Source organism: Nymphalis io, chromosome 19, assembly GCF_905147045.1.
Source record: "Nymphalis io chromosome 19, ilAglIoxx1.1, whole genome shotgun sequence".
NCBI classification, from domain to species: Eukaryota; Metazoa; Arthropoda; class Insecta; order Lepidoptera; family Nymphalidae; genus Nymphalis; species Nymphalis io.
In genome coordinates this window covers 8982309-8996334 of record NC_065906.1, presented here as the reverse complement: position 1 = coordinate 8996334, position 14026 = coordinate 8982309, and the positions used below count along the sequence as shown (strand labels likewise).

The following is a 14026-nucleotide window of genomic DNA, read 5'->3' as shown; positions in this document are numbered from 1 at the left end:
CCGCGCGTAATGTATAAATATTACGCAGCTTTAAAAATTGTCTAAATTTTGTCTACTTGTTTTTGGTACCTTTATTTTTACCCATCAAAAAAAAAATATGATGAAAATTCTTAATAAAACAAACTCATTAAAATAATCAGTATATTTTAAAAATCCAGTAAGATTATATGGTCTGTTAACATTTTAAAAGCGTATTTGTACAAATATTAATACAAAAAGAATTTTATTACGTTATCAATTATTATATTGTAACGATCACGTCATGATTTTAGGAATGTTTGCTTACATCTAAGTTTAAATATTGTTCATATTATTGGTACCTAAAGAAGAAATAAGCTTTATTGATCACGCTGTATAAATTGATTATTACAATTAGTAATATATATTTAAAATACGGTTGAAATTACAAGTATTCATTAAAAAAGGGCGGTGGAAAGAATTCATCGTAATTTTCAATAAATTGCGCATCCGTTAAACCGTGACGAATACATGCGTGTTCGTGAACAAAACTGATCACCGAATAAATCGTGTATGAGACCAGAGCGACCAGACACAAACGGACCAACAAGTTCTCATGGTTCACGCTTATCCATTTCGTTTCCATTTTAACACTCAAGATTTGGTCTAAATAACTCGTAGAAGCATCTGATCAAATAAAACAGCGCGCATATAAGGATAATTTGTAAAAAGGCGTCGAAATGATAATCCGCGGAAAATTTTAAATTTAAACAATTTCGTGCTTTATTCATAGTTGAGAAATAGTCAGAGGAATGTTTTCAAATTGTTAGTATCAAGTACCTAATCGATATTAGTACATGGACCTTTAAAGAATTTGTCACATCGTAAAGATTGGCAATATCATATTAAATTATCAAAGTACAATCGGATACTCAAAGTTTTCTCCAAATAATCCGTCGGGGTCTTCGCAATTGAGACTTGATTTTTATTTTCCAAGTTATCGCTGTTCTCTGGCGTGGGGTTTACCGTCTCCTTGGAGGCTGCTTGGGCTTGTTGAACTGGTAGGTGGCGCACTTGGGGATGTGTCTGTCGGCGGCCCCGGGGCTGAAGCGTCGCTTGCAGTGCGGACACTGCACGTAGTCGGGGTTCTCGGAGGGCGGGGGAGGGGGCAGGTCGCTCAGCTTACCTTTAAATATACGAAATTTTACGTCATCTGTGCGCCGCACATTGGGCTGAAAATAGGCTTCAGTACGTGAGTATGATTAACATTTACTTCCGACGCAATTTATAATTTTCCGAGTATCGCGCCTGACGAGCTTTTACCTCCAGCATTGATGTGCGCCTGCACCTGCTTGGCGGCGCGTATCGCCTGAATGAACTCTTCGTGCTTCTGTCGCCAATTGCTGTTCGTGGACTTCTGCACTTTGGTTGTTGAAGGGTTGGTCGTGCTCTTGCGCAACTTCGAGATGAACGGTTCAGCCTCTGTTCCCTGCGTTACAAATATCAAATTTAACACTCATTTTTTTATATGAAAATATATAGATCCGACTTGGTACTAAATATATTAAGTTGAGATGTAAATATAAAAAAATAGCAAAACCACCCGAAATATTCTTTTTAGATCTTTTCATTTTGAACTTATACAGCTGAATGGTTGACTTAAAAGCAATATTTGTTGCATATAAGTAAAAGGGTTACTTTATTATCGACTGAAATAATTGTAATCAATATTAATGGTCTTTTGCTAATTTAAACCTGGGAAAGAGTTCGGCCTCAGGTTTAACAGGTAAGCAGAAGATCGATAGAAATGTATTGAAATCAATGCTAATGATATTAGTAAATAAAAAACACTTTGAAATATGATAAAATACATAATCCTGTCAGAGAATTGGCAGATATTTAAGTAAAAAAAGCTCGCGTGAGAGTAACTTGAGATCAATTTAAGAAAGTGTGCACCATTTGTTCATTGTTTATCACCATGCGCTTTAAAAAAATATTATTTTAATGTGAATATAATAGTGAATTAGGAAATCGATCGACTTGTTTTATTTAGAAACTGCATGCTGTAATAAACATAAAAATATCTTGCCTTGTAATTTTCTGCTTCAGTTCCCTGATCCAATGAAGCAGCGTTAAAGGCAAAACGTTAAACGATTTCACTTTTCACGAGAAAAAAGTGACAAATTCCTTCGGAAAATAATATTTGCTTTCGAATATGAAAGTAAGGCAAAAGCATCAGAGCATTTGACTTTTGTAATGCTTGCGTAACATAGAGGTAACCAGGATATAACTTGGACAGGGTTTCAAAAGCCTAAGATATAAGTTTACCAATCATTGCGGAGGGAGGGATTATTTTGTTATTTGGTCATATTATACAAAATAAGTTTTGGAGAATACATTTCGAGAGAATTGAAATCAGAAAGATCGCATATCGCCATAAGTATGGATCCAGGTTCGAATCCCGGATTAGGTCAGAGAAATGTGCCAAGAAATTCTCAGTTGCAGCTCAAAATTATTGTGTCACGTAAAATGCAATCAAGGTAATCCTACAAGTTTTTCTAATTTTTATCAATGATTTTAGAAACGATGGCTGCTAACATTGTACGGTTTATACGGTTGTAATTATTGGCAAAGTGTAACATTCGTCTTTAAATTTTTTGAAAACTTTTATTGGTAACGTATCATTGTAAGATAAGTGCAGCAAATAACACGAAGTTATGTGATAGAATTATTATAAAGCACAGTTGATGATTATATACATTTACTACATTATTTGTTCTCGTGTTTGATTATAAATAATAAACGTACCGCCAGACGATGCTTGAGGACGTCGAACGGCTTCCGTTTCTTGGAATGTGTTTTCCTACAAATCTCCTGATGCTTCGGAAGTCGATCCGGGGCGAAGTGTCTTCCGCATATAGAGCAACCTCCTTCGCCCGTGTTGTTTGAAGCCGTACTGAGACGAGTCTTGTTTGTAGCGCTTGTTTGAGGACTCTAGAATAAGTGAGAATTTATGGTAAGTAAAATAAAATAATTTATGTTGAGTATTTCTGTGAATATACAAGTATAAATATTATGATTACTAAAGTTATAATTTTATTCATTATCAAAAATTTTAAATGATATTAAATAATATAAAATACATAAATATACTTAAATAGAATATAAAAAAGTAAAACGAAATATTACCGTGACAGGATTTTTCTTAAGTACCTGAAATACAAAAAATAAATAAAAAATAGAAAATGATAAGATATTTTTTTAAGTTTATATTTTATTTAACATACATATACGTACATATATAATTACACATCTTGGCATTCAAACTGCATTTAAAAAAAAAATGTTTTGTTTAAGTAGGAAGTTAAAATCACCATCGCCAATGCGCCACCAAAATTGGGAACTGAGGTATTATGTCCTTTGTGCCTGTAACACTGGCCACAAAGAAACATTTTTTACCTCGCAAATTAAAAAACGCTTGTGTATGAACAGAACAATAAATTAATTACTAATAGCGTTACAGAAATAGTAAAATTAAAACACTGGTGGTAGAGCTTTGTGCAAGCTCGTCTGGGTAGGTACCACCCACTCATCAGATATTCTACCGCAAAACAGCAGTACTTGGTATTGTTGTGTTCCGGTTTAAAGAGTTAATTACAGACAGAAGGGACATAACATCTGAGTTCACAAGGTGGTGGCGCTCAGGAGGAAGAACAGTAGTTCCATTGGTGATGTAAGCGATGGTTAACATTTCTTACAATGCCAATGTCTATGGGCGTTGGTGACCACGTACCATCAGGTGGCCCACATGCTCGTCCGCCTTCCTATTCTATTATATATTATAATAAGTTATTATTTTCACGAGAACTAGTCCTTTAAGATTAACATATTCGGTCTTCATCGACAGATGTTTCATGACGCAAGTTACATATAAGGAAATTGCGATCGTAGGAAATCACATCACAATCACATTAAAGGTAAGAAAACTATTTAATCCATACCGTAAAACTAATACATTATGTATTTATTTTATTGTGTTTGTAACAGATGGTATGGTCACCATCAGTTAGTTTTACAATCAATCGTATTGCGAGAAACCAAACCACAAAATCATTCCCGGAGATATTTCAAATTACGAACTTAAGTTTTAATTGCAACAAAATAACTTGAGTTTTTGATTGTTACATTGTACTTTATTTGTATATTATTGATAAATATCTTAGTCTTACTAGCCGGGATGTCATAGTGGTTAGGTCGCGTGAATTTTAACCGATGATCGTGGGTTCAAATCCGGGGAAGTATACTTCTGAATGTTCATGAGCTTAATTTATATTTATAATTCAACTCGTGCTTGACGGTGAAGTTAAACATCGTTAGGAAATCTGCACGTGTCTAATTTAACTGGAATTCTGCCACATGTGTATTCCACCAACCCGCATTGGGGCAGTATAGTGGAATAACCTCCAAACCTTCTTCCTCAAAATAAGGAGAAAAGGCCTTAGACCAGCAACGCGACATTCACAGGCTGTTACTAATTAGATGAAATATTAAGTAAAGTATGAGTAAACTTTCTTGTTTCTAACTTCAAAAAATTATGCTGTTCCCTTCTAAGTTTCCTCTATTTACCTATTTTAGGCGGCAAATATCGAAAATTTGTCACCTGACTTTATTAATAAAAATAAGCTTAAATACTAATTCATATATTTCCAAATTTACCAATTTCTATAAAAATATAAAATGTAATGTTTCTAACTCCACTGGTGTAGTGTGCTTTGCCAGTAAGTTAGTGATACAATTTTATTAGATGGAACATTATCGCTCGAGTGAAACTCAAAAGCAATGAATCGATTATTTCGATTTAATTATACTCGTTCATATTTTCTAGGACAAAACGGATATTTCCTTGGGGAAATTTTCCCTTTAATGAAGAAAGTGAAGATGTATCTGAATATATAATTTGATTAATGTTGTATCGTGCGATTATGTTATACTCACAGAGCTCGGTCCCCTTTGCATGACTCCTTTTGGCTTATTGTTCTCTCGCTCCGACACCTGTTGGAATCATACCCTTTAAATACATCACTGAAATTTCCTAGACTCTATTTTCTTTTATATTATAATAATCAGTATATTTTATAATAATAAAAGGTTACATTGTCAAATTGATAATGAATTTCATATTTGAAAACAGAAACGTCAATTCTCTATGTCAACTGTCAAAAAATATTTTTTTACATATTCTTATGCTACAATAGTTGAGTTTTAATAAAGTCTCGACTTTTGCAAGTGACGTCAAAAGCTTTTACAACTTGTTCAATACTTTTAGTGAAATTATCTATAGTTATCCATTCATTTGAGTTCGGCGGTAGCATTGGAAGTCCCGAGTAAGCCAAAGTGGGCGGCAAAGTGGGATCGTTAAAGGGCCATACCCGCAAAACTAAAACGATTCCATTCGGTCCTAAAGTCCTCGGGCAGTGGGCATTTGCCTTAATCACAAACGACTTGGTGCGAGAATGCTTGCGGAAGACTATAGGTCGGGTTGAGATGAGTTTCATTGCTTAGTTAGTAGTAAAAATCCCACAGGACCAAGATACGACCCTTGGACCGTTTAAAGGTTTCACGTGCTTAATAAAAACAATGTCTTTTCTAGTCTGCCGAAAATCAAACGGATATTTTTATTAATATATTGAATATATTTTGTTTTAGAGAAATATAATATATCTTCCTCACCTTGTTTTCACTGACGACTTTTCGTGGAGGAATAGCAGCTGTTGGTTGAGGTTTACTTTTCACTGGACTTTTGGGCCTCGTAACTGGACTTCTGTAATTAGTTAAAATATTATTTTTTAGTTTCGAGTATCTTGAATTCCTGATTAACGCGTGGTGTATCTTTGTGCAGGTCTGGTTTAGTACCACGCATCATCAGCTTCATAAGTACCTATATATGTGTTGTTGGACCTTCGTTTGAAGGGTGAGCCAGTGTTATAAGAGTACAAGGGACAAACAGGTATATACAGACAAGGGACACGTATATAGTTGTCGTGGTCGGCTTACGTAGTGATTTATACTGCAAAGATTAGCTGATCCGTATTCTCTTCTCTTTCTTTCTTCTAATGATATTAATCTATGTATCTCATTTTTAAGCTTACATTCGTTGCGGTCTCTTCGCTACGACTGGATCAGGAGACCTCGGCGTGGGAGTTGGTGCGAGTGCTTCCGGGAACGTTTCGTTTTCAAGTAAATAGTTGATTTCGTTATTGACATGATCCGTTTCATCTCCTGCTGGTGTGATATCACCGTTGCTGGGTGGCTGGAATATATTGTATTAATAGTTCTGTGGAGTAACCGAGACTGATTTGTTGGAAGCAAACTATGTATTATATGCTAATTTCTTGGAAAAAAAACTTTAAATCAATTTTTAATATTTATATATTTAATCACACGAGCGACCACCAAATCGGAATGTAGATTCTAAATAAAAAAACTGGGAAGGAACATAGTAATTAATCTTTTCCACCAATTAAACTATAATACATAGCATATATATATATATATATATATATATATATATATATTCTACTATAACCATGTGTAATCTACTGAGACATCAGTGTTACGAATATGCAACAATACTTTGTTTTTGATATATACGAAAAATTTGGTTCGAAAAAGTTAAGAGAACCTGGTTTAAAGTATACTAATTTGATTTGAGTGAAAACCGTCTTTAGCCCCACGCGTGTTAAATCGATATCGCCTATATCAATATATATTTAGTTCTCTCAAATGATCCTACTATAGTTAAAGTAGCTTACCACTCGTTTCGCCGTGTTCAAATCGATTTCGTGATTGTGATTAAGATCGCCGGATCCGTTGACCATGTTGTCTAGTTTTTGTACCTTCGTGAATAAAAAAACGTTTTATTATTACTCGAACTGACAAGGAGACTACGATTCTCTATATAGATATTTTTTTTTCAAAATTCATTAAATAAATATTGAAACTAAATAAATATATTAATGTTACGATTAATGAGTTATATGAACATTTATTTTTTAATTATATAATTAATGAAATTTAACCGTATCATCTAGTGGCCTAACAGACTGCAAAGCCAGAGTTTTACGAGAGAGTATTACGAGGAACGCGAGTGTAAAACACTGCCAATTTCTAAACTCCGAGCTTCTACTGAGATTTTCATAACAGAAAAACTCAACAACTTTTTCTTGACTATCAATCGACTTCGAAAAATAGATACACTCTCGCAGAGGTGGATTGCCGTCTCCTGGGATTCTAAGAGTGATATAATATAGTGCACCTGTGATTGCGCATACATTTATATAATGCCATCAGCGCCGTTTGCTAGTCTCCGTTGAGTCATAGCCGTTTAGGAGGACAATCGATCTGTTTGTTAAAAAAAACGCAACCAAGCGTATTCCATTTATCATCATGCTCATATACTTCGTGAGGAATACGGTCCCTATTATCATGGATGAAATTTTAACTAATCACAATAACATAACACACACACACTATGTGCGTAATGTTAATGTGAAGGTGAGTTTGTTTGTTTCGCATTCACATAGAGAGTAGTAGCTCTACTCGCAACTACTAATACTACGAATACGTAATCGATCATGAAATGTGGCATTCACGTCGTCAAATTACAGAATATCCCATAGGTTACAAAATACCTGTCCCTTTCACACGCGAGTGAAACGTTTGGCTGAAACTAGTATAGTAACATTTTTACAAAATGTGTGTGTTACCTGAACTGTTCCATTTTGTTTCTTAATGGAATGAGAGCTGATAGTCTTGGTACTTGAAGTTTTCTTTTCAATTGTGGTTTTAGATGTATTTGATACTTTCGTGTAACCATTGGGCAAGGTCTTGCGAGGAGGAGTGCGTTCTGTGTTCTGTATCGGTTGCAGAGGATAACTCTTGTCGATTCCTTTTGTACGCCTCTCTTCGAACATTTGTCGTACCTTTGATAAGATGGATAAAATAAATTAACGCCTTACATTCAAAAGTCACTACAATAATTATTAATGTGCCTTTGGCCTAAAACACACAAGAATAATATTTTTAACAAACATCGGTAGGTACGTAATACATTGAAGGTTATAGTTAAGGCTTAATTTTAATATTCAGAAATAACATACCATAAATATTTTGTTTTTATTTTAAATACATGTTACTGTTCTATTTGTAATGTCATTGGACTATTAAACAGGTAAAGAGGTGGGATGTACCTACGATTAAGTAGATAGTGGAGACATCCAACAATAGTGTCAAGTATCGGGTGGTTCAAGAGACTTAACAATAGTTGGTCTTAAAAATACCTTTCCCGGCTGGTGCGTGATTTGCTGTGCTGGTGGGCTGGCCCCCACGCCATTGCTCGGCGAATGCCTTACACGGTCGAGCGCCCGAGCCTGTTGTGCTTCGTAGAGCGATGCGATTTTCAGTTCACGTTCCTGGAGTTGTTTCTGCTGGAAGCGCGCCTGTTGATAAAACTTTAATTGTATTCTCTTTTGTTTTACGATTGTTTTTTTTTTATTAATTTATGTTAGTGTATATAAATACGTGTTTTTTAAGTAATAGGTATAATAAGGTTCAGTCCCATAATTCTATAACTATTGAAGTTTTGTAGTCTTAAATTTGTTTTGTTATTACAATCGTATATATAATATATGTATATACACGAGACTATATTCCAATATCATTATATTGGAATATAGTCTCATCATCACTATATCACTATATCATCACTATATTCCAATATCATTATATTGGAATATAGTCTCGTCTATAGAACATTTAAGAGCTTATAATGAGTTTGAGTTGTTTTACGTTTCTTTTGAATAAAATACTAATATCATTACATTTTCCTTGTAAGTAATTTAACGCGTGCAAAATTTTTAATATAGATCTAAATATATACGTAAATGTTTTAGTGCGAATAAGATTCGAACAGGAAAGTGATCACTTGTCAATAGAGGGCGTGAGGTCAGCGCCCACGCCTCGCCGCGCACGACGACAACCTGTCCATCGAATCTTATATTGTTCTATTGACTGTCGGTACCGCTTCCGTCTTTTTAGTATCGAAGGTCGAATAAATCTTTCAAACAAATACTTTCCGCTGTTTCTTTATTACTAATTAATTACCGTAACACCGTAACAGCCTGTGAATGTCCCACTGCTGGGCTAAAGGCCTCCTCTCCTCTTTTTGAGGAGAAGGTTTGGAGCTTATTCCACCACGCTGCTCCAATGCGGGTTGGTAGAATTCACATGTGGCAGAATTTCAGTGAAATTAGACACATGCAGGTTTACTCACGATGTTTTCCTTCACCGTAAAGCACGAGATGAATTATAATCACAAATTAAGCACATGAAAATTCAGTGGTGCTTGCCCGGGTTTGAACCCACGATCATCGGTTAAGATTCACGCGTTCTTACCACAGGGCCATCTCGGCTGTGTTAAAACGTAGATACGACATGAGATGATTTCACTTTGACCAAGTCACTAATTAATTATCAAGTATAAAATTTTTTTTTACAAAATCAATAAAGGTTTTTTATTTATCCAAACTCATAATGACATTCACTAACAAAAAATGAAGTCGTGAATTATATAAATTAAAACTAAAAATAATAATAAAAGGTTATCATCTCTATAAAAGAGAACCCTTTTAAGCATTAGGATACGCGTACATGAATGGCGTAACCGTACTGATGCCGACCACTATCAGTATGAATAAAAACCGCACATCCCTCCGTTCGTCACGCCACAATTTTTCATTCATTATATGACGGTGAGTCTCATGTTGCTTAAGCAGCTGTTTACTCTGAGATTAAATCTGATAATAACTTTTATTTTATTTTATTTTTAATTAAAGTAAAACACACATCATGAGTATGTTTAATTTTTGAAAAGCACCTTTTTTTATAGAATAGGAAGGCGGACGAGCATATGGGCCACCTGATGGTAAGTGGTCACCGACGCCCATAGACATTGGCATTGTAAGAAATGTTAACCATCGCTTACATCATCGATGCGCCACCAACCTTGGGAACTAAGATCTTATGTCCCTTGTGCCTGCAATTACACTGGCTCATTCACCCTTCAAACCGGAACACAACAATACCAAGTACTGCGGTTTTGCGGTAAAATATCTGATGAGTGGGTGGTACCTACCCAGACGAGCTTGCACAAAGATCTGCACCCGTACGTTGTTTATGTATCTAAGACACGTACGAAACGATTTGCTTCCTCGTTTCTGATACGCACCGCTAAGATCTGGAATACCCTCCCGACCTCCGTTTTTCCCACCACCTACAATATGGGTACCTTCAAGTCTAGAGTGAATAGGCATCTTCTCAAGCGCGCTCCATCTTAGACTGTATCATTACTTTCCATCAGGTGTGATAACAGTCAAGCGCTAACTTATACTTTTTTTAAAAAAAGACAATTTGCCTTAATTAAGTTTTTATACATTCGTTTCCAGTTTTATTATACGTACTGATGCATATACTATCTAACAAGCAATAGCATTAAATAAACGTTGACCAATAACGCGTGAATTTATTAAAGCTATATATCATCTGTGTCATTATAGACTCGACGCGTGGTCATTGTTGTGGCCATCAAAATCGATTAGCGGACTGCTCTCAAACGATCGTCATTCACTTCAATTAACGAATCAGCTTAAATGTATGCTTGTCACAAACTCATTGTCTTTCGTGACAATCTGCTAACAATACTTACGCCAATATTAAAAGGGAGAAGCCAGAATAGCATTAAATACAGATAATTTAGCATTAAATAACATAACCCGTTTAGAAGGTATGCAACTTTGTAGGTTATTCCCATAGGTTGCTCTATTGCAGTTTAGTGGCTATATGCCACATACATGTAGCTGGATTACATCCGATACATACAACATTTTCTTACGATGTTCCCCGCTGAGCGCGAGAAGAACTTAAAAACTCAAGTTAAGCATATAAAAACTTAGTAGTACTTGTGTAGATTCGAAAAGGCGATTTTCGTTTGAGTTCCATGTATTCAAACATGTTTGAAGATGTGAGATGAGGGTGTAGTGCGATATCTTCGTAATCTAAGATAGTAACGATAGTAAGTATGTATGAAACTATAACACGTAAATTTTTATAATACAATTTATTATTATTTTTATATTTTTTCTTTAGTTTTGGTGTCGCACTTCTTTCGTATTTATTATACACAACAAGCTAATTTTGTCATGGTTATATAATTTAATAATAATTCCTAAACAATTATGTATTAAAAACTATGATGTATATATGATATAAAATATATAACGTACCGTAACAGCCTGTGAATGTCCCACTGCTGGGCTAAAGGCCTCCTCTCCTCTTTTTTTTTTTGAGGAGAAGGTTTGGAGCTTATTCCACCACGCTGCTCCAATGCGGGTTGGTAGAATTCACATGTGGCAGAATTTCAGTGAAATTAGACACATGCAGGTTTCCTCACGATGTTTTCCTTCACCGTAAAGCACGAGATGAATTATAATCACAAATTAAGCACATGAAAATTCAGTAGTGCTTGCCCGGGTTTGAACCCACGATCATCGGTTAAGATTCACGCGTTCTTACCACAGGGCCATCTCGGCTTAAAATATAACATTAGCACAGAGTCGTTCAACTCATAAAACTTTTATGTTAAAAAACAAACAAACTACCCTCTTCATTAAATATATTTTGTATTTTGAAATTCTTGGGCTAAGCTGTATAAAAGTTAGGAAGTAATTTAAAATGTAGGCGTAAAGTGTCCCAAACTTAATTAACATAAGTACACGCGAAAACACCTACAGTCTACATATATAAAAATTAAAACGCATGAAGAAAAGAGGGTATGTAGAACAGTGAGAAATGAAATATACAACCAAATTTAGTAATTAAAAAGAGACAAATATATTGTAAAACAAATGACTGCCCCGACTCCAGAAGTTCGTATAACATATAACTTTATTGGCCTAGCCTATATAAAGATTATCTTCGTCATCTAACTTTCATTCCTTAACAATTTAAAGTACACACGTTCCTTGAAGCCAGTTCATTGTCACGCATTATTCAATTGCCTCAATTAGCAAGTTAAGTTAGAGATGCGTCCTCGTTACAGGGACTGCATACTGTGACATTGTAATCAGATCCTTCGGGTTAATTAATATTGATTATAACGGCATGTTGGATGACTGCATCGCATTATCTCTTATGACGTTTTTATACATAATAAAGTTAACGAGACTAACACAGATATACAAATATGGTGTGACTTTGTTCAAACCTGCTTTGGTTAAAGTAAAAATGAGTAGAAGCCAGTAAATGTTTCGCTTGTTGGGGAAAGAGTTCAGGTTAGAGTTTATTCTACCATGCTGCCCCAACGAATTTCATTACATACACGCAGGCTACCTCACGATATCGAAATGCAATTATATATTTATATAATTAAACGTATTTAATAATGTGTCTCCAGTCTTACTTCTTTAAAAAATAATAATAAATGATAGAGACAACCTTGTGGTCTCAAGTTCCGCATATAAAATATTGTATCGCTCTTACACCTACGCTTATTATTGCGAATATATAATGCTAATGTCATCTGTTTATGAAGTGAAATGCCTCATAAGGATTAGTATATCTAGACTTATAAATAATGAATTGCTTATTTTATTAACGATTTATCTGTTTAATGTTAAACAACAAGATAAAGATTGGTTCTGAACGACTATTTTATTAATGTATTTTCTTCATTGTGATACTGATAAACACAATAAATAAAATTACATATGATGCAATAATCATTAATTTTGGTACGACTATTATAATCGACTTATTTGTTGAAATTGAATGAGGCGTAAGGGCTATAATAGTCCGTTACGAGAATACAAATTGTGCCTTACTAAATAATTTGTACCACAAACACACATACAAGATAACATTGTAATTCTGGCGACATCAAAACGTTGAACAACAAAATTTGTAATGTCAAATATGTGTGATTCACAGTTTTAATTTCAATAACTTAAGAATGTCTTATAACCGAATCGTGATATTTTTTTTTACTTGTAATATTATATTTCATCAACACGTTGAATTAAGTAATTATATGACATATATAGATCAGGTAATTAAAATCTTTTCAGCCCAAGGAAAACGTCTGCTAATCATAAAAAGCTGGTCTCGAACAATGACCATAAACTGCGCACACGCATGCCGGATGACTCATTGGCAGTCATCGACCTTAGTATCGTGATATGAAATCTTTCTTATATAAGTTTTAATTATCAAAGCTAGTTTTACAAATTGATTAAAATTATAGGATTTTTTATTTATAATAAGGATTCCCTTAGAAGATGAAGATATCATCATCAATATCATTTCAGATTTCGGTTATGGTGACAGGAGTTAGATTAATTCGTAAGTACGTGCGCAAATACAAATGTACGTTCAATTTGGCAATAAGACGGTAATCCGACTAGACAGGAGAGAGTTCCGGCACAGGAGCAACGACTACGATTTCGACTTTTGAGGCACTTTCAAACTTCGAGCTGCTGCATTGACTACGAGTCTTTTGACAGAAAAACGCAATTATTTTTTTTAGCCCGGATTTATGCCTAGGCTTACAAGGCACCAGTCTACCCAGGCACAATCAATATAATTTTACTCAAACCGCTTCGGACTAGAGACCTCAAATGTCAAAAAAAGTGACTAGGGGCCTTGGATCTCTCTTGGATCAAGCAAAGGACAATGTATAACTATTTTTCAGTGTAATTACGCAACATTTCCATTATAGTTACTAAAGACGAGGAACAACACATTAAAATTCACCGAACACGACGTTATAAACATCAAACTTTTCGTATTATTATATTTGTAGTAAAGCAACGAATTAGTAACAGGAATTCTTTCGTCTTATCTCGCGTCCGTAAACAAGTAAATCAGTCGAAGCTCATTGAACTTACGATGGAATGGTCGCTATCGCTAAGATTGTTATGTTGTTGAACAAGTCGAGACAATTTATATTTACTTATTA

General features: G+C 34.7%; 1 protein-coding gene across 1 annotated transcript in view; it reads right to left on the bottom strand.

The window, feature by feature from the left end:
- Positions 1-133: 133 nt before the first annotated feature.
- Positions 134-14026, bottom strand: part of LOC126776103 (uncharacterized) — a 36621-nt gene continuing 22728 nt past the window's right edge. The window contains exons 2-11 of the mRNA XM_050498395.1: positions 8298-8456; positions 7725-7940; positions 6771-6854; positions 6108-6268; positions 5689-5779; positions 4954-5010; positions 3148-3171; positions 2767-2952; positions 1282-1447; positions 134-1144 (exon numbers count right to left, since the gene is read on the bottom strand). Coding sequence (XP_050354352.1) covers positions 981-1144; positions 1282-1447; positions 2767-2952; positions 3148-3171; positions 4954-5010; positions 5689-5779; positions 6108-6268; positions 6771-6854; positions 7725-7940; positions 8298-8456 — 1308 coding nt within the window. The 3' untranslated portion in view covers positions 134-980. The remainder of the gene's footprint in view (positions 1145-1281; positions 1448-2766; positions 2953-3147; positions 3172-4953; positions 5011-5688; positions 5780-6107; positions 6269-6770; positions 6855-7724; positions 7941-8297; positions 8457-14026) is intronic.